The sequence below is a fragment of the Gigantopelta aegis genome, chromosome 10 (assembly GCF_016097555.1).
Source record: "Gigantopelta aegis isolate Gae_Host chromosome 10, Gae_host_genome, whole genome shotgun sequence".
NCBI lineage: Eukaryota > Metazoa > Mollusca > Gastropoda > Neomphalida > Peltospiridae > Gigantopelta > Gigantopelta aegis.
This window is the reverse complement of record NC_054708.1, coordinates 7,025,186-7,046,611: the sequence shown is the minus strand read 5'-3', so window position 1 is coordinate 7,046,611 and position 21,426 is coordinate 7,025,186. Positions and strand designations below refer to the sequence as shown.

Sequence of the window (21,426 nt, the reverse complement as noted above, 5' to 3'; positions counted from 1 at the left end):
TAGTGTCATGGTGTGGGCAGCCATCTCACACACTGGCAGAACTGACCTGGTCCACGTGCAGGGCAACCTGAATGCACAGGGCTACATTGACCAGATCCTCCGGCCACACATCGTTCCAGTTATGGCCAACGCCAACGCAGTGTTCCAACATGACAACGCCAGGCCTCACACAGCACGTCTCACAACGGCTTTCCTACAGAACAACAACATTAATGTCCTTCCTTGGCCATCGATATCACCGGATTTGAACCCAATTGAGCATCTATGGGACGAGTTGGACCGACGCCTCCGACAGCGACAACCACAGCCCCAGACCCTGCCCGAGCTGGCAGCAGCCTTGCAGGCCGAGTGGGCCACCATCCCCCGGGACGTCATCCGTACTCTGGTTGCTTCAATGGGCAGGCGGTGCCAGGCAGTTGTCAACGCACGCGGAGGCCACACCCGGTATTGACTCCAGATGACCTTGACCTTGGTGGTGTGTCCTATCACTTACTCACATTGGACTAGAGTGAATTGTGAACAATCCTGCAACATTTGGTAATTATCGGACTCTTCAATAATTAAATCAATTCTCCAAATGTTACGACAATGTGGTTTTGCGTTTCTTCTTTTGAAGAGTATATATTTCATGATTTAGTTTAGTATTTTATATAGTTATGTTGACAAAAGTCCTAAAAATAACATTCAAAATTGCGTCTTTGTGTCGTTGGCAGTTCTATGCCACCGTAAATTATATTTTACAATATGTTGTGATATACCTTCACATTATGTCGACTTAATTATATTGTTAGCCAGTACATCACGACTGGTATATAATAGACCGTGGTGTGTGCTATCCTGTCTTTCGGATGGTGCATATAAAAGATCCCTTGTTACTAATGAAAAAAATATAGCGGGTTTCCTCTCTAAGACAATATGTGAAAATTACCAAAAGTTTGACATCCAATAGCCGATGATTAATAAATCAATGCGATATAGTGTTGTTGTGTCTCATCATACCGTAGTTAAAATGCACATTGATTTATTAATCGTCGTCTATTGGATGTTAAACATTTGATAATTCTAACATATAGTCTTAGAGAGGAAACCCGCTGCATTTTTTTCTATTAGTAGCAAGGGATCTTTTATATGCACCATCCCACAGACAGGATAACACATACCATGGCATTTGATATACCAGTCGTGGTGCATTGGCTGGAACGATGTCTCATCATAGATGCATACTGAAATATTACGCTTGGATCGTGCAAAATTAACACCGAGATAAAAAATAAAATCGTGAAAATGTCACATTAAAAAATATTTTGTTAATCTTATTTGAGACAACTTGGTCATGATAGATATGTTTATAAACTTCTTTTACAGTGTACCCCCCCCCCCCTTTCCCCAAAACATTTTAGATAATGCATAACTGTATTATATTCACGAGTACCACCTTTCGAAACGGCAGAAATCAATCCCCTTACATGGGCGTACATAGGATTTTGAAAAGGGGGGTTCCAATACATAGGACTTTGAAAAGGGGGGTTCCAAAATAGATTGCAGATATATTGGGCATATATTTCTATGTTGAGTAAATATAATAATGTCAGATATCAATGTTAGATATATTAAATTATAAAAAAAAGCGATTTCAGGGGGGGTTTGGTCGAACCCATCGAAACACCCCCCCCCCCCCCCCCCCCCATGTACGCCCATGCCTTATTCATAACCTAATATGTGACGGGATTTAGCTCAGTCTGCTGAGGTCTCGCCTAAGATGCTTCCGTCGTTTGATTTAACCACCTCGGTGGATCCATTCAAATGAAATATTTTTCTCGGTCCAACAACAACTGGTCAAAGGCCGTGGTATGTGCGGGTTTCCTTTGATGACTACGAGGCAGAATTACCAAATGTTTGACATCCAATAGCCGATGATTACTTAATCAATCCGCTCTAATGTTGTCGTTAAACAAAACAAACATCATAACCTGATCACCCAAATATTTTCTTTGCATAATGCACGGAAGACACTATGCGATAAATTGTAACAGTATGATGTGCGTGATTATATTACCAGTCCTGTATAATCTGTCCTTTAACTGGACCCCCTCCCCCCGTCCCCAGCCCTCACTGCTTCCGACGCCAATGTTATACAAAACTGTCAGTCTGATTCCGGAAAGAAGGAAGGAATGTTTTATTTAACGACGCACTGAGTACAATGTTGTTATTACAGTTATCTGGCGTCGGACATAATGGTTAAAGCCGAGATAGATATTAAGAGAGGAAACCTGCTGCCGCCACGTAATGGTTTTCTCTTTACGATTAATTAGCAGCAAGGGATGTGGCTCCAGAGATCACCGTTCGTATTAGCAGTTAGCAGAACAAGGGACGTTTGACAGATCGGATGGCACATAACATGACCTTTGTATACCAATGAATTATGTTTAAAACAAAACCAGGAAAGTCTGCCTTTGAACCCCCCCCCCCCCAAAAAAAAAAACAAACCCAAAAAACCCCCCAAAAACCCCCACAGCAACAAAAAAAAACCCCAACAAAAAACAAAAACAAAAACAAAACAAAACAACAAAACGACAAAACAAAACAAAACAAAACAAAACAAAAACAAAAACAAAAACAAAAACAAAAAACAAACTCAAACAATTAGTAGCCCTATAAATATCGTTTACAATGTGTTTTTATTGCTGGGTTTTTTTTAATCAATTATAATGTAGAAAAACATATTAGCTGTCTTAAGTTGTCCTTTGATATTAGAAGTATGTTTTGTAATAAAATGTATCATATTTATCGAGTTACTTATTTTCGTTCATTTCATTTGTAGTTATTTTCGTGCATATATCAAATTAAGGTTCAAGCAAGCTGTCCTGGGCACACACACCTCAGCTATCTGGGCTGTCTGCCCAGGACAGTGGGTTAGTGGTTAGTTGTTAGTGGTTAGTGAAAGAGAAGTCGGTGTAGTCGCCTTACACCTACCCAATGAGTTGTTAAACTCGCTCTGGGTGGGAGCCGGTACCAGGGGTAGAACGCAGTACCTACCAGCCTTATGTGATATGGCTTAACCACTACACCACCGAGGCCGGTCGTTACTTTTTTTTATTTTTTAGCATTATTTTCTTTTTTAAAACAGAGTAATCACACAATGCCTATTATTCGCTTTGAAACGACGCACCACGCCTTGCTCAAATCTCAAGGTAACAACCTTTACCTGTCATCGCCTGTCTCTTTTTCTGACACTGACAAACATTATAGCAGGACAAGGTAGGGACGGAACCATAAAATAACACGAGTGAAAAGGTTACAGGAAAAATGGGCTATAACCACAACGGAATTTTGGACTTTAACACTCCTAAAACGGTAACAGAATGGCCACATCTGCAATGACCCAGGTGTATTTTTGTACTGTACTTGTTTAAATGTGTAAATTTAAATGTTATGTTTGTCAGGGAAATGGGTTAAACGGAACCTTTATGATCTGTCGCTACAATAATACTCTACAGTGTTACGGTTCAGATGTCACACGTCAGGTGTTACAATGTTTTCATAGACCATAACCGAAGTGATAAGCTTTAAGGAAACATCCACAGATGATGTGCTGCAATTTGTTTTACTACAAACTCAAAGAAATTATTAACATTATTCTTTAGGGTGGGTTTATTTATTTTTATTTTTTTCAAAACCCGCTTCCTATTTATAATTTGTGAAACAGCTCTTAGCAAAGTAAAAGCATGAAAATTATTGCATAAAATATGAAGAAGATAATTTGTATTTGAAATAAATTAATATTTAAAAACTACCTATATAAATAATCGAAGACACTTGCAACCCCCCCCCCCCCCCCCCACCCCCACACACACACCAAAAAAACAAAAACAAAGCAAAAACCAAAAAAAACAAAAACAAAAACAAAAAACAAAAACAAAAACAAAAAGACAAATCCTAACAGTGTGCAAACTATCGGAAGCGAAATTAGAGGAGTTAGGTTAAATCGATTTTATTATTATGATAGCGCAGTTCAAATCTATTTAATATACTCTAAAAATAGATTCGTAACCTTATTCACCCAAATTTTTCTCGATCCGGACCCGATATAATAAATATACACACAGACATTAAAGTATACAGGCACTTTTAAGTTGTGTTTGTGTGTTTAAAACGTTAATCCAACTTTGACATAGGCACGCACGCGCGGCGCCCCTCCTGGAATCCTGGAACCGCCCCATGCCTTTAGGGAACCTATAAACCAGCATCAAACGATGTGTCACCGGACTCGCTTGTCTTCCCTTTAATATTAATAACGTAGAAAAAAGCAGTGTTGTTTTTAGAATAGAGTACAAATCGCAGACAGTGTATTTGTTGCCGTAATTAGTCCGTTTCTTGGAGCAGGTACGAAATTAGCGACGAGGCTGTCCACGTGGTTACCTGGTTACCTGTCAGGATGCAGGCGTGATGCCGTGCTGTGCACAGATCCTGTACTGAAACAGTGGTGAGTAAAATATTCACTTCTAAGGGCGGTCCTACACTTGGTCATACGGATGGCGCAAGAACAGAAAGAAAGAAAAAAATGGTTTATTTAACGGCACACTCAACACATTTTAATTACGATTATATGGTGTCGGGTATATGATTACGGGCCACAGCTATAGTTAGAGAAGAAACCCGTTGCCGTTAATGGTTTACTGAAGCAGTGGTGAGTACAGTATTCCTTTAGGTCGGTCGTACAGTTGTCATACGGCTGGCGCAAGTAATGAAAGAAAGGAATAAATGTTTTATTTAACGGCACACTCAGCACATTTTAATAACGGTCATATGGTGTCGAATATATGATTAAGGACCACATAGATATTTAGAGAAGAAACCCGTTGCCGCTATTCCATAGGCTGTTCTTTTAGATTAGCAGCAAGGGATCTTTTATTTGAACTCTTACATAAACAGGATAGTACACACAACAGTCATTGCTACACCAGTTGCGGAACACGAGAAATAGCCAACAGGGATCGATCCTAGACCGACCATGCATCAGGTGAGCGCTTTACCACTGGGCTACGTCATGGCGCAAGGGCGATGTTTTATGTTCTAAATCCGATTATCCACAAACTAAAGTGACAGAAGAAAATTGGCATTAGGTCTGTTCCAGAATTTAGTGTATGGGGGAGGGGCGGGGGCATCGTAAACATTATTTTATGCATGGATTGGCTTCTAACTCTGTTGTTTTGTTTTTCATGGGCATACATGATTTGTTGAGTGTTAAATACAACATTCTTTCTTTTTTTCACATGGTTTAAATCTTCTGCATTCAGTTTGTTAATGCTTTTTGAAACTCAGATCGATAGTTTTGCTGTCTCCGTGAACTCAGCAGCTAACAGCAGGTCGTCTCTTTGACTTCATAGGTTTTCTCTGACTGTTCTTGGTTGTGGTTACATGTCATCTTTCTTATGCTATCATAGGTTGGATATCTTTGCACTATATTCTCTGGAGTTTGAGGTTCTGTGTTACAGTGGCATTGTGGTGTTGCTACCAGTTATGGGTTTGTAGAGAAGTGCGTGTCCAGTCTTTAATGTCCTATCTTAGGAGTAGCATCATTTGCTTTCATCGGTTTAGGTTTGACATCCAATAGCCGATATATTTATGTTCTGTGGTGTCGTTAAAACATCCATTCATCATAGGTTTAGGTTTGACACCCAATAGCCCATGTATTTATGCCTTGTGGTGTCGCTAAAACATCCATTCATCATAGGTTTAGGTTTGACACCCACTAGCCGATGTATTTTATGTCTTGTGGTGCCGCTAAAACATCCATTCATCATAGGTTTAGGTTTGACACCCAATAGCCGATGTATTTATGTCTTGTGGTGTCGTTAAAACATGGTTTAGGTTTGACACCCACTAGCCGATGTATTTATGTCTTGTGGTGTCGTTAAAACATCCATTCATCATAGGTTTAGGTTTGACACCCACTAGCCGATGTATTTATGTCTTGTGGTGCCGTTAAAACATCCATTCATCATAGGTTTAGGTTTGACACCCACTAGCCGATGTATTTATGTCTTGTGGTGTCGTTAAAACATCCATTCATCATAGGTTTAGGTTTGACACCCACTAGCCGATGTATTTATGTCTTGTGGTGCCGTTAAAACATCCATTCATCATAGGTTTAGGTTTGACACCCAATAGCCGATGTATTTATGTCTTGTGGTGTCGTTAAAACATCCATTCATCATAGGTTTAGGTTTGACACTCACTAGCCGATGTATTTATGTCTTGTGGTGTCGTTAAAACATCCATCCATCATAAGTTTAGGTTTGACACCCAATAGCCGATGTATTTATGTCTTGTGGTGTCGTTAAAACATCCATTCATCATAGGTTTAGGTTTGACACCCAAAAGCCGATGTATTTATGTCTTGTGGTGTTGTTCATATGAATGTTGTGGATACTACTACTGGCAAAGGACGACGGCGATATTCACTCAGGGTTTTGAATCGTAAATGGTCTATGCTTTCTTGGACAATTTAAATGGGATGGATACACATATTGGCAAAGGAAAACGGAGACATTCTCTCAGGTTTTTGAATCGTAAATGGTCTACGCTTTCTTGGACATTTAAATGTTGTAGTGGATACAAGTATTCTGTCAGGTTTTTAAATTGAAAATAATCTTAGACGCGTTCTTGGACAAATTAAATCCCTTTCAAACAGCTGTGTGGAAAAACTGGCGACATTACGACTCCTCCAGCATCCACTCTGGAACCGAATAGCCCAAATTACACCCCGCCACCACCACATTCCTGAAAAGTCTTCTATCTTCTCTCTCCCACATGGGGCAGGGTTTAGCCCACTGGTTGAACGCTCTATTGAGGTGTGGTGGTCCATAAGACGGATAACTCTGGATGAAGTCAGGTTTCACCCCTCTCGCTACCAATGCCCCACCACTGGTACAGCAAAAGCATCTACTGTCCTATATAAGACTATTATAAAAATAAGTGCTTTTTTTTTTTCGGTTGTAGTAGTTTATGTGGCGTCAGTGGGTTTCATCTATCGACCAAGGGAAAGGGACGTAGCCCAGTGGTAAAGCGTCCGCTTGATGCCCGGTCAGTCTGGGATCGATCCCTGTCAGTGGACCCATTGGGTTCTTTCTCGTTGCAGCCAGTGCACCACGACTGATGACATACAATAACCGATGATTAATAAATCATTTTGCTCTAGTCGTGTCGTTAAACAAAACAAACTTCTTTTTTAAACTATCGACCAAATATGGCAATAAAATAACCATTTGTTAGATACCAGATAGTTGTACTTTAAAATGTTTGAATGTTTTTTCCTTAGTATTTTTCATTTCAACAATTACGGTTCAAATACGTTGTCCTGTGCATACACCTCAGCTATCTGGGCTGTCTGTCTAGGACAGTGGGTTAGTTGTTAATTGTTGGTGGTTAGTGAGAGAGAAGAGAGTGTAGTGGTCTTACACCTACACCCAATGATTAAAGGGACATTCCTGAGTTTGCTGCATTGTAAGATTCTACGATTACACTTACATATTAAATATATTTTCTTATTTAGAATATCAGTGTCTGTATATTCAATGTGTTTCTGGTCGTCTTAATATTTGTAAGAAGCACAAACTGGATTTTGTCTTCAAATAATTTTGTACGTACGAAAGAAATATATTTTAGGAAATAAAATGAAATTTAACCTAGTACAAATATTAGAACGATCAGAAACACGTTAGTTAATTACATCTTAAAAATTGCAGCAAACTCAGGAATGTCCCTTTAAAACTCGCTCTGGATGGGAGCCGGTACCGAGCTGCGAACCCAGTACCTACCAGCCTATGTCAAATGGCTTAACCATGACACCACCGACGCTGATTTGGCATTATCCATGCTTGTTTCTCGACGTCATTCATCCAGCAAAAATGTTGATTTTGTTTTTTGTTTTTTTTCACACGTCGTGCTTACACACTTCCTTGTCGTCTGATTTGTTTCACACTCAACGTATTAATCTCAAGAGCATCCTATATTGTGACCTAGCAAGTCACATGTGCGTTTCATTACAACAAAAAATATAATAATAAAAAATAAATAAATAGATAAAATTAAACAATGCTGAGAAAGCAAGCTATACTATCTTAAAGGGACAGTCCCGAGTTTGTTGCCATTGTTAAGATGTAGTGGTCTACGAGAGACGTTTCAAGGACAACACATTTGAATTAACTACATTTTTCTGCATAAAATATCAGTGGCTGTATATTTAAATGTGTTTCTGATCGTCCCAGTATTGTACTAGCTGAAACTTCATTTCGTTTCCCAATATATATTTATTTTTCGTACGTACGAAATTGTTGGGAAACCAAATCTAGTTTGGGCTACATACAAATAAGAGGACAACAAGAAACACTGAATATACAGACACCTATATTCTAAAGAACAAACAATATTTAGTATGTAATTTTAGTCGTTAAAATACTTTATTAGTAGAAACATCTTATAATTGCAGCAAATTCAGAACTGTCCCTTTAAGTTTTACACTGTAAAAACATTTGTTTGTTGTTTCAGTGACTAAAATTAATTCCGCCGTAACAAATTTATTAAAAATATTACACTAGTGCGCATTTAGGACAATGATTGATGATAAAACTATTCAACTAGGTTCTTAGGATCTGCATAAGCTGTCGGACGTAAACTTAATTTAATGTTAAAGTTTTCCTCGACATATGATATGTTGTTGGTTTTGCAAAAGCTAAAAATACAAAGAGCTGAGTCAAATATCTAGATGAAATAATCATTTTTTATTGCTAGCGCTCAAAAGTAAGTCACGTGATTCGTCGGTGAGCCAACTTTCTTGTCCCGTGTGTCATATAAGAACCTAACTAAAACGAATAGATGACAAGAGTGTGTGTATTTGACAGACAAAACGCCAGTGTTTCCATGTGTATTGTTGTTGACGTCAAAGTGACGGAAAAGTCAGTCTCAGGTGACGGGCCATTGGCAGGTAGGTGACTGATCGACGCATTCCTAAAACACTTTAATAGGCGGTTTTTTTTCTTCTCTTTTTTATATTTGTGTAGTTTAATTTAAAAGAGAGAGAGAGAGAGAGAGAGAGAGAGAGAGAGAGAGAGAGAGAGAGAGAGAGAGAGAGAGAGAGAGAGGGAGAGAGTGGTGACAACCAGGATGTGGGAGAGAGGATAGTGACACAGAGAGAGAGAGAGAGAGAGAGAGAGAGAGAGAGAGAGAGGGAGGAAGAGAGGAGAGGGAGAGAGGAAAACACACACACGCACACGCACAAACACACACAAACACACGCACACACGCACACACACACACACACATACACACACACACACACACACACACACACGGATGAAAATTGAAAGAACTAATAATACAAAAGGTTGCCTCCACGTCGACTATTCTCTTTGACTAGCAGAACTGACCATAAGGCCAGCTTTATTCCGTATTATGGCACTGGTATAAAATACACAGGAAAAAGAAAATAACTTTGTCGCATGTGTATGCTAACTTATAGGACATCACCACTATATTCTTGTTACAGACACATTATAAGTCTACAGAAAGTTTGATAAATTAATTAGCAGTAGAACATTTGTAGATGACATCAACGTGACAAAAATAATCAATAGTTGTACCTGTTAATGTTTATTAATAAAAGAAAGATATTTTATTTCAAGTCAGTGTACTTTTTATACACAAGAAGTGCATGGATCTTCAATAATAAAACGAAGCTTCTTGTTATGTCTACAAAAAGTGCATCACCTTTACTCAAACATTGTCTTGTTAAATTTACCGGTGCCTACACACAGAATTGAATTATTTACAGACTTAGATGACAAGATAAAATGAACCATTTGCATTCAACTCTTTTCATTTGTAGTTTTCTCCTGTGAATTTATTAACGTTTTGTGCATTCGGTGTGTGGTTTTTTATTTTTTATTATTATAATTTAAAAAAAAAAATACAATCACATAAAATAAATGGCCTTAAAAAAAATACTGATTAGTTCTTATTTGAAATTACGAATTTTTACTGTAATTCTAACAACAGCAATACATTGTTATTAATACAGAAGACTAGCTTTGATGAAAGGACTGAAAAAGAGTAAACAAAATATTCTAAAACTAAACGTAGGCGTGGAAACAAAACTTAAAGTGTCTTTGAATGCATCCATATGACGTAAACGAACGCGGACCTGCGTGTAGATGGAATATAAAGTGTATAATATAAAGTGTATACCAACACCGGAATACATCACGCATACAAACAAACGCACGCATTTACCACGAAATCTGCGTTAGGTTGGTTACCTGTCATTGCAAGTACGTCAGTAAACCGTTCCCACCAGGCACCAGGTATACACAACGACAAACGAAAAGGTAAACAGATCATTTTACAAGAAAGATTTTTAAAATTTAAGGGAAAGTAATAAATGGCAATTTGGTTACGTAGCTAAAATATACGTATCACTGATTTTGAATAAAAGTATATTTCGTTCTAACATTAGTGTATTGTCTTTTGGGATCTGTTATTTTGATCAGTAACCGATATTTCACTTTGGAGTAACTACTGAAACAATTGAAATTACATTGTATTATATAAGTACTGCTTTATATAAAAGTAATAATTTTTACTGCAATCACAACCGTTGACATTATATTTAATATACAGGCAAACAGGCTGATTGGGCTCTGGGTATATAATCATTAATGGACAGGTATTGTAGCAGGCAATACACACAAAAGGGATAATTCACGTTTTTAATATATATAATATTCAAACAACGAATGTACATGAAATTACGTTTGTATTTACATTGCAATTGCTCCATATCCTTTGTTCGCGTGTGCAGTTATTGTTTGTTATAAACAGAAAGTATTTTTACGTGTATATTGATAGGATGTTCTACTTTGTTAAATGAGTTTATGAAGTGTATGCCAGTAAATCACAGGTATTTTTAAGTGTATATTGATGGGATGTTCTATACATATTTTGTTAAATGGGTTTATGAAGTGTATGCCATTAAATCACAAGTAGTGATGCTAATATGAAAAAAAATCAGCATGCCCTCTACCCCCCCCCCCCCCCCCCCCCCCCTGGGTACAAAAATGACAGTCCGTACGCCTATGGTTTTACCGCAACCACAATCATTGACATTATACCCAATATACAGGCAATTTTGTATTAAAAGGAAAACAAAGCGCCCTTTATATAAGCACATGGTTAGGTTTCGTTCGCAAAAGGCCCCACTGTACTTTGGTGTTTTTGCTCTGTCACACATTAATTACGATAAGTTTAATGAATATGCATCTTCCTGCAGGCAAGACAAGCATGATTGACGATCTTGACTCCCCCTTTTTTTTTTTTTTTTTTTTTTTTTTTTTATCTCGTCACAGTTTTGTCAAAATAGCTCTTTAATTGTTCGACTTGTAAGGATGGTGGTGGAGGAACTGTAAATAACAATGCAGTGCGTCGTTAGTAAATAAAACTGGGATACGTCTGTTATGTTACATGTTAGTTATGATGGCTTAAACAATCTCAATGAAAACTCACCTTCCTGCAGGCAAGACAAACATGACTGATATCTTGGCTTTTGTATTTTATTATTTTTGTCTTAATATTTTTTATTATCTCGCCACAGTTTTGTTAACATAGCTCTTTGATTATTCCGACTTGTAGGGGGTGGGGGGTGGGGGTGGGGGGGGGGAGGGGTGTTAGCTCAGGGGTAAAGCGCTCGCATGATATTCAATCGATCTCGATCCCCGTCAGTGGATCCTATTGGCTATTTCTCGTTCCAGCCAGTGCTCCACGACAGGTGTCATGGTATGTACTATCCTGTCTGTGGGATGGTGCATGAGAAGGATCCCTTGCTGTTAATCGAATAGAGTAGCCCATGGGGTGGTGGTAGCGGGTTTCCCCTCACTCGTATCATGTGTGTGGTCCGACGCCATATAACAGTAAATAAAAATGTGTTGAGCGCGCTCAAATAAATAAATAAATAAATAAAGACATTTTGTTCTTTCTTTCGTCTTGTAAAGAGTTCTCTTAAAGGTGCATAGTCATCTACAAAATAGTGTATGGTAATTTCAGTTGAAAGCTCGATGATGAATTTGCAAGAGATTATATACTGAAAAATTCTTTTCATATGTCCAGGTATGAATAGGAAACTAACACTGAAACTTCAGCTAATTTGTAAATTAGTAATCGTCAAAACACTAATCTGGAAGTTGTACTGTGTGTGAATTGTGAATTAATCTTCTGTTTTTCAAATCTATAAACAGAATGAATGAATGAATGGATGAATGAATGAATAAATGTTTAACGACACCCCATCACGAAAAATACATCGGCTATTGAGTGTCAAACTATGGTAATGCAAACAAATAAGGTGATGATCAACATCAATATAAAAATTCAAGATTTAAATGAAAACAGTGTAAAGAACTGTGCAAAAATACAAATATCACAGATAGATACTGACGTTTACTAAAAATTTCAATTTGTGCTGTATTGGCTATTCTCAAAGAGAATGTTACACCCCTGCACTACGGTGAGGTTACAGCACGCGCAGAGGATCTATAAACAGAGTATTACATTATTTATTTATTTATTTATTTACTTTATTTATTTATTTACTTACTTACTTATTTATTTACTCATTTATTTACTTTTTGGTTTTTTGTTTCTTTATTTATTTATAAATATTTTTATTTATTTATTTGATCGATTGATTGATTGATTTTAGACTGATTTGTATTTATTTATTTATTTATTTATTTCAGGTGTCAATGAATACCAGGTCGGTTTGCCACATAGCCCTCACAATTGTACTTCTTGCGATCAAATGTGTTGGCAGGCCATTCAAAAGAGGTAAGTCAGGCAACCAGTCTTGGAATGGCAGTCCTCTTTGTGGCGGTGCAAGAGGAATGAAATCTCCAGTAAAGGATCTCCTTGCGAGTGGCTGTCCTCCAAAAGACGAGGCACTAGATGGTTACAATTATTTACGCTGTTTCTACACCTATGGATTTTGTTGATGCACCTTTGCCTGACTGGGGACAACATACGCTAAAAAGGACAACCCTCGATTGTGGTTTACATGATTAAAGTAACACCTTGTTAGCCAAACGGTTTTAACGGGTGTTCTTAAAACTAAGCTTCTTGTTTTTTTGTTTTTTTTATTGTTATTATTTAAATAATTATTCTTTGTTAGTTAATTTGTTTTATTACAACACTAAGTATTAAAATAAAAATGGATACGTGTATTGTATAAATTGTTGATATTCTCTCATTCAATTTTCACTTTCATTTTCAGAGTGTGGTCGTGTCTTTCATTTCGACTTCGAAAACCTCGTGTCACGTGGCGGCATATGGCAAGGCAGGGAGGGGCGGGTAGCCATATATAAGGGCAAAGCAATATTTCAAGGGGCGGGCTCCCTAATTTATCCATTCTTTTCTCACAACGACTTGCGTGGAGGCTTTGCTTTTTCCTTTAAAATAAAACCCATGGAGAGGTCCCCCGGGGTGAAGGTGGCCATCTTGAGTAACGGTTGGGAACCAGGGACCTCTACGTTAACGATCTTCCACAATGGCACCTGTCTCGGAGTGCGGGTCACGGAAGCCAACAAGCAGAGGGTGAGGAACATCGAGCTGACTGTTCCAAAGTTTAAGATGCACACTGTGAGTAAAACCCAGTCTGATTTAATATTTTAAAACATCCCCTCTTGTAAATTCGAGTATTCTCCTGTTAGCCAAAGCGAAGGGAAATAGTGCACAACGACTGTAATGTGATAGTTTTGATCTGTTACATATTAATTACGATCTACGTTTAATGAATATGTATCTTCCTGCAGGCAACACCAGCATGACTGACGATCTCGGCTCCCCACCTCCATTAAATAGCATTCTGTGTCACGCATTACCAACTATTGGTCTTCATCATGATGCAGTTTGGTCACATTTCTACCAGACGAATTTTATGCAAAGATGAACAAACGAATGAATGAATGAATGTTTAACAACACCCCAGCACAAAAATACATTGGCTATTTGATGTCAATTCATGCAAAGAGGATGCATGCTGTTGATTTTTAAGTTACTATATATAAAAGGCCAATGTAGAGGAAATATTTTCAGTAGAACAATATTGGTAATATTTAAAATAATACAGATAATATTAGAAACGCTAGGCGTATTTTTCCCAAACTGGGACAAGTATATTATAAATAAAATAAAATATGTTGTCAGTGGTCCTATAGCACGGCCACGATTACTGATCGAGATACGCACAGTGCAACTTAATTGGTGCATCGAGGGTTGGCTGAAAAGTTCTGAGCCTAAATTTAATGGACTGCGTTGGCAGATTTGGTTTGTAATTATTATTCAACGTAATCCCCTCCGAGGTCCACATACTACTGCCAACGACTACCTGGATCCTACTGGCGTAGGCGGCTTCCTCTTGGTTGTGTAAAACGTCCTCCACAGCAGAAACTGCTGGATTGTCTGGATCCCACTGGCGTAGAAGGCTTCCTCCTGGTTGTGTAAAACGTCCTCCACAGCAGAAACTGCTGCAGTGTCTGGATCCAACTGGCGTAGAAGGCTTCCTCCTGGTTGTGTAAAACGTCCACCACAGCAGAAACTGCTGGAGTACCTGGATCCCACTGGCGTAGAAGGCTTCCTCCTGGTTGTGTAAAACGTCCTCCACAGCAGAAACAACATCACCAACATTTGTATAATGCTTGCTAAACAGCTTTCTTCAAGTATGGGATGTGGTAAAATATTTACGGTTGTTCAAAGCCATAGCCATGCATTGCAGCTATGATGACAACATATTTGTGCACAGATGCATTGTCCAGGTGGAACAACACACATTTAATACGTTTTCTACGATGGTTAGTCTCAATATTCTCACGCAGTAGTCTGGGCAGATTAGAAACGTATTGGTCATTAATGATCTGGCCATTCGTCTCCATTGGGATTCCTTTGCAATCCCAGAAAACCAAAGCAATCACCTTGCCAGCTGATGGAACAGGCTTTACCTTCTTTGGAGGAGAAGACGTTAGATGCTTCCACTGTTTTGACTGTTGTTTAGTCTCGGGTTGATGATGGTGAACCCAAAACTCATCCATGATTGCAAATCGCTCAACATCAGCTGAATCCGCTTCAAAACGACGTAAATTCTCATTAGAGAAATCAAACCTGGATCCTTTCGGATCAGTAATCAGGAACCTTCGAACCCAGCTTACCGAAACCTTTGTTATGTCCAGTTCATTCCTCAGCATCGCCTGAACTCTATCATAATAGATGCCTAGTATATTGGTTATATGACGTGTGGCGACTCGTTGATCATCAATAATCACACCATGTATTTTATCAACATTTTCCATAGTCTTGGCAATTGAAGATTTTCTGATCTAGGATCATCTTCGAGGCTCTCTTCCCCTCTTGAACTCCGCTGCCCACCTCTTAACAGTGGCAAAGGAAGGAACAGCATCCCCTAAAGTTGACACTATGTCCGCATGGATGGCTGTTCGAGTTGAAAATGCTTGGTGACAGTGTGGTGTTCAATTTTGTCCATTTTCTGCAACATAGAATACCTAGTCAGTATGCAGTCGCCAGATATATGTTACCAGGTTGTGTATTTGGTTCAAATGCAGCCTATAAATATAGTAAATATCGTACTTAATACATGCAAACTTAGCACTGAGGCTCAGAACTTGTCAACCACCCCCGTACGACTTTAAAGACAATGACCCTAGTTATTACTAAAATATGCTTAGTTTTTACAACTTCATTGTAATTTGTTATGTTACATTTTATTTACACCTTTTGCTTACATTATCAATTATAGCCAATAAAGTGCAGTTTTAACCATTTGTTTTCCTCAGTTTGGAGCTATTCGTGTGCGACAAGAGACGCCTGAATGGAGTGGATTCCATGGTGCGCCAACACCGATATACAGTCCATCAAACTCGCAAGCGGGGAGTACCGGTGGGGATACCCCGGCGCAGACGATAAGTAAGTCACGTGATGATAGGGACGTTACCAGCGACAAAAACACAGCTCAGTCATTACCAAAGCAAAGGATTGACCAGTTATACACAGGAGACGGTTCAACTGGAGACACTAAAAGCCAGGATAATAGTTTAAACGACACCGGTGATTATTCCAATTGGGATTACAGCAAGTATTCGTACGGAAGTGAACCCGGTGAGGAAGGTTCTGGTCGTAGTGGTGGTAACGCGCGGAGGAATACTGAATCGGGCTCAGCCAATCAAACTTTAAGTGGTTCGGATGGTACTGGAAACGAGGCCACCGTGCAGAAAGTAAGTAGATATTTTGCCATTATGAATTAATTAAACATGATCCATTTTATTTTTAGCAATCATTGAATGAGTCAATATGTAGACTTGTTATGTTATTCTATATATATAAAAAATAGATGAGAAAATAATGTTGAAAAATGTGTGATTAGTGTGAATAGGTTGGGTTACAGAAAACAATAGCCTATATTGATTAACACTGGCCAAAACTTGTACACTTACAAATCGTCATCAAATTAGTTATCTATCTAACATAAGTATTAACTATTTTATTTTATTTTTAAATAAGGTCCCCCCCCCCCCCCCCCCCCACACACACACCTTTCGGTTTTGAATATCGATCGAAATTGGCACACATAATCAAAGTATCCATGAATGCTGTATACTTTTTACTGAAAAGAAACGTTGATATATATATATATATATATATATATATATATATATATATATATATATATATAGTTCTGTATTCCTTTATCTTCAAAATATCATAGTTATACTCATATATAAACAGACTAAGGCTAGAGTAGACGGCCTAAGATTTTAGATATTGATGACTGTGCATGCTAATTTCAAAATACCCGTAATTCTTTATTGGATTTAACAGTTTATTAGCGTGTTTAAGTTGGGTCGCGCTATAGTGTTTCTAGAATGTATTTGGATCATAGTTAGTTATCATTTATTTTCAACTGTCGACTGAATCTTAATTAAATATTTTTTAAAATTTTATTTCAGACCACACCCAGGCCTCCGTTAACTAGGATTACCAGGGATAGCGACCACGACAGTTCGGAGTTCGTAGAAATCAGAAAACTTTACAAACTAGACCCTCAGTTTCTAAGAGACCGGTACAAGTCGAAACTGGAGACGTCTCAGGGGAACGGCACGGGTAGAAAGACGGGGGTAAAGGAACCCCCACCCAGTGGTACCGATCGATCCAGGGGCGGGTCCGACACAAGCAATATGGATCTGGACGAGGTAACGCAATAATAGCACATATAAGTTAGGCAGTTCAAGGTTGAATGACCGAAAGTATCAAATTTGGCATGGACCTTACTAATTCTAGTCTCAGACTACCAACTGCCACGACAAAGTTGGCCAACTTTATGATCTCACTTCTTCGACTGTACAGTTGCTAGTCTTAGCGCTTTTACAACTTGATTATCGTCATATACGACGCCTACGACCTATCAGTTGTTAATCTGAACGCACCCGTCGTAAGTCGAGAGGTGTGGGATGGAAATTAGAACGCAACCGACGAGTGGGCCAACTTCGCCGTGACAGATGACAGTCTAATACTAGTATTACGCTACTGGATAGAAAACGTTTGAGTGGAGTAGGATCAGTTAGTCCTGGGTTTGGGTTCTCAAGTAAGAAACGCTTGACAATACATCGTTAGGTCTGCATGAACGTGATATCGGGTGGTGAGCTGGTGGTGGTGGGGGATGACTACTGTTTTCGTGAGAATCATAGATTCGAAAGTGATTTTCATTTTGCTGGATTTCTTGTCAAGCATCATTCAGGATTGTTAAAGTAAAAACATATTAATCATTACCATCTACATTCAACCCTAGCCTAAAGCGCATGCATTGATTTATTTCACCACGCCGGCTCCAGTTGTAATACATTGCCACGACAAAGGTTAACATTGACAATACGTGGATCGTGCTTAACAATTAAAGTCACATTTACATCCCTGAGGATCAAAGAAAAGACATACACAGCCAGTATAAGAAATAAGTGGGTCATTTATCATTTGTGTGTCATATGTCAGGTAAAACGTCTTCAAGGGAATCAGTTCTTTACGTTTAAAAACAATCGTCGTCCAACCCCTAACGCAGTGCGTCATCGTATACATTAATATTCAAATATAATCTCATGTTGGATGCACCAAATACTGACTGGTTGACCAAGGTGCGTCTTCGCAAGCCAAGTGTCCTATTCCGTCACAATGCTCCATACGTATGTAATGTTACGGAATGGGACTCGTGGCGTTCTCGTGAATATGTCCCAATTGGTGTCTACTATCGCTATTCAGTGTAATATTTGACCTTGAAAGTGCAGTAATTATAATATATTAATAAACGATCTACAATGTCAGTATCACATATATAGTCATCACAGTGAGGATAAATAAAACGTTCATTTTAAAGATTATTTCGTCTACTTACTATCATGTTGCTAACTGGTAATAATAAATACAGAACTTAACATGTTTATACTCTTAAATCCACCATTCGATGGCATAAAATAAGTACGGTTTTGCAACCAGTGAATACATACGCTGCACTATTTTATCTTTTGAATGTTTAGATCGAAGTTCGGCTGTCACAGGATGGCGCTTTGATCAGATTTCAGGTCGGGACATCAGCAATTCAACAAACACCGGTGGGTACGTATGCGACTATAATACGATACATAAACATTCTACAATATTCATGTCGACGGTTGTGCCTGGGATGGTCGTTTCAGAATCTTAACGTTAACAAGAGTCCCTGATTCCAAGCAATATTCATGTTATAATAACGAATAAGTACTACTATTATTTTATGAACAAATAAAAACGGCGTTTTCCAGTTAATACTGTATTGTGCGTGAGTAGACTAATCTGTGACTAAAATACATACATAATAAAAAGCAAGGACACAATGTACGATAAACCTATTTGTCTTGGGAAGAACTTTCTTATGGTCAGAAGTTGCGCTGTGCACGGCAGGCGTGCTTGAACAGGTCTTTTATGATTGAAATATGTCCAAAATGACCCATACTGAGATCGATTTATTGGTAATCGGCCTCAGTGGCGGAGTCGTTACGCCGTCTACTTGAAGACTGACAAGTACTGGGTTCGCATCTCGGCACTGTGGTTCCCACCAAGATAGAGCGATTTTTAAGGGCTCATTGCAGAGGTGTAAAACCAGTACATCGACTATTAACGCCAGTTCTAGACAGACAGTCCAGATAGCTGAACTGTGTGTCCAGGACAGCATGCATGATATTTAATTGGATATAAGCAAGAAAATAAATTAAAATAGATATTTATTTATACATCCATACATCAATCCATCCATAGATTATCTATCTATATATCGTTTCAGCACCGTCAGAACATATGAAGGCACCACATTCGGCTTTACGAATAGGATCCGGTGGCGGGTTAGAACCATTTATGGGCACGTTCGATGACGTAAGTGTATCAGAGTAATGGTTTTTGTTGATGTTTGCTGTAACAGTTGCGGGTGCAAGAACTATTACCATGTAACTATATATCGTTATGGCGGCCTGGGCCAAAGCTTCTGCCAGAGGGTACGAAGGGTAACATTAAGTACCCTTAAAGTTTTGAAAATTTAATGGATACATTTTTGTAATTTTAATATAGATTATAGTAAGTCTAGATAAGTTCTGTTCACAATTTATCAAAGTAGTGCAGTGTCGATTTTCAAGAGTATCAAACCATAAGCATCTAGTAGGGGCACTTATGATCCGTTTTGTTTTTATTATGTGTCCTCAAATTATTTTCAGCCAGAAAGCCTTGCCTCATAACTTCTTTTGAAATCGATCTTATACAGAGATACGATACTGAATATGCTAATGGCAGATTCGTAATGATAATGGCCATGCATGTTGCAGTTTATATTAAGATACTTTTTAAATTTGATATTGATGTTGTACTGGTTAGTAGATGAACAAATTGTCATTAATTTCTCTTTAAAAGACCATTCTTTTGAGCACAGAGTATCTTCAATGTAATTTGTTTCTTTTTAATGAATTATGTGAATTTTCTGATTTCAGTTTGTGTGGTACACGTGTACGCCAGATAATTTCTTCTATGTGGATCAAGATCAAGGTGGAAAATAGATCAATGTGCAATATGTATATTATTAATATAATATGGTCTTTTTATCACCAAGTTCTGAGGTGTGTAAACGCTGGGGTGACGGTTTAGTGAAGGATATTCCAAAAAACTACTTCTTCTACAAAAGCTCAGACAGGAACCCCAGTAGCTTGAACGAAGCGAGAATTCCATCCTCATCGCTGCGATGGGTGCAAAACACGCAGAGAACCTTTTTTAAAACTTGAAAAACAAAAACCATAAAAGGTTCCATTTGCATAAAAAAAAACCTGTTAGACCTACTCATAGTTCAAATGTGGATTTTACTTTCAGTATAATACAGACTTTGATGTGATATTGGCTGGTTCCAATATAAACGTTATAATTATGTAGATTTTATTTTCAGCATTACTGTGACTATTAAAAGAATCTTCATTGCATGGGAGTACTTGTTGAAAAGTGAAATATGGTATTCAGGAGCCAACAAGCAGAGCTCTTTGTGTTATGTATAAAAAGAAATGTGTATTTGAGAGGTAATTCAGTGCGAGCTACAATTTGGCAAACTAAGTAAAAATTACTTGAATAGCTCGATTTCTTTTCAATGAACCGTTCCAAATTATGCAAAGAATTAGCTCAGGAAAACTGTGCAGTCTTTTATATTTCAGACTTAATCCTGTGGGACATTCCAAATTCAATAGCACCACAAATGCCCCCGTCCACTACCGACCCCAGTCCGGCTGCTGGTGCTCTCTTGCACTTGCCAGCACAGGTGGTCCCTTCTCCCACCCTTTCCTGTCCTGGGTGAAGGAACTTGCGCAAGTCGACACCTGTGACCATGACAGACGTGCACTACAACATCTTGCTCTGAATGTGCACGTTAAGCCCTATGATCTGACCTAACCTGCCTCACCTTCTATATGAAGTAACAACAGTATGCAATAATTAACACTACCAAGTTAAAATTACCACCTGCATTATTAAAGATGCGCACATAACATTTATAAAAAAAATTGTTGGAATGTTCTGAGTAGAGTTGACAGCCGAGGCATGTTGAGAAGGGTGTGCGGTCACGGTTGAGTGCTAGACTGGGTTTTGCACCTAACGTTGGATGAATCTACTGTGATAGAAGACAATGGTACCAGTCAAATTGTTCGCAGGTGCTCGGTCACCTGAACACACCACTGCTTTTATTACCAGGCCTGTCAAGAAAACAAAATGTTTAACATCAGTGAATGGTAATCAAAACCACGAACCCCAAATCTTTCTAGGTGC

The 21,426-nt window shown here is 38.4% G+C and overlaps 3 protein-coding genes across 9 annotated transcripts in view; 1 reads left to right on the top strand and 2 right to left on the bottom strand.

Moving 5' to 3' along the window:
- The first annotated feature begins 3,566 nt into the window (after positions 1–3,566).
- Positions 3,567–20,592, top strand: LOC121384046. Of its 7 annotated transcripts, none has more exons than XR_005959333.1 (8): positions 3,567–4,483; positions 12,789–12,876; positions 13,319–13,683; positions 15,891–16,328; positions 17,061–17,303; positions 18,639–18,713; positions 19,421–19,509; positions 20,115–20,592. XR_005959333.1 is itself a non-coding variant. In XM_041514232.1 (8 exons), exons 2-8 carry the CDS (start codon positions 12,795–12,797, stop codon positions 20,178–20,180), a joined length of 1,362 nt encoding a protein of 453 aa, XP_041370166.1. In that variant the 5' UTR covers positions 3,567–4,483; positions 12,789–12,794; the 3' UTR covers positions 20,181–20,592. The 7 variants fall into 7 exon arrangements, 6 of the variants coding, with proteins under 6 accessions (XP_041370166.1, XP_041370171.1, XP_041370170.1 ...); XM_041514232.1 differs by having other exon boundaries at positions 18,639–18,717; XM_041514235.1 differs by lacking the exon at positions 3,567–4,483 and adding an exon at positions 4,577–4,687 and having other exon boundaries at positions 18,639–18,717.
- Positions 13,695–16,670, bottom strand: LOC121384048. The gene is made up of 2 exons (XM_041514239.1): positions 16,647–16,670; positions 13,695–15,583 (listed from the first exon to the last, which is right to left on the bottom strand). Exon 2 carries the CDS (start codon positions 15,387–15,389, stop codon positions 14,784–14,786), a length of 606 nt encoding a protein of 201 aa, XP_041370173.1. The 5' UTR covers positions 15,390–15,583; positions 16,647–16,670; the 3' UTR covers positions 13,695–14,783.
- Positions 19,349–21,426, bottom strand: part of LOC121384045 (histone acetyltransferase KAT7-like) — a 31,342-nt gene continuing 29,264 nt past the window's right edge. The window contains exon 14 of the mRNA XM_041514230.1: positions 19,349–21,353. The gene's annotated coding sequence lies outside the window, so the exon portion shown is untranslated. The remainder of the gene's footprint in view (positions 21,354–21,426) is intronic.

Coding starts and splice junctions, on each gene's coding strand:
- LOC121384046 (XM_041514232.1), top strand. CDS start 12,795: ATGAATACCAGGTCGGTTTGCCACATAGCCCTCACAATTGTACTTCTT. Junction 16,329..17,060: donor ACGAGGCCACCGTGCAGAAA/GTAAGTAGATAT, acceptor ATTTTATTTCAG/ACCACACCCAGGCCTCCGTT. Junction 17,304..18,638: donor GCAATATGGATCTGGACGAG/GTAACGCAATAA, acceptor TTGAATGTTTAG/ATCGAAGTTCGGCTGTCACA.
- LOC121384048 (XM_041514239.1), bottom strand. CDS start 15,389: ATGGAAAATGTTGATAAAATACATGGTGTGATTATTGATGATCAACGA.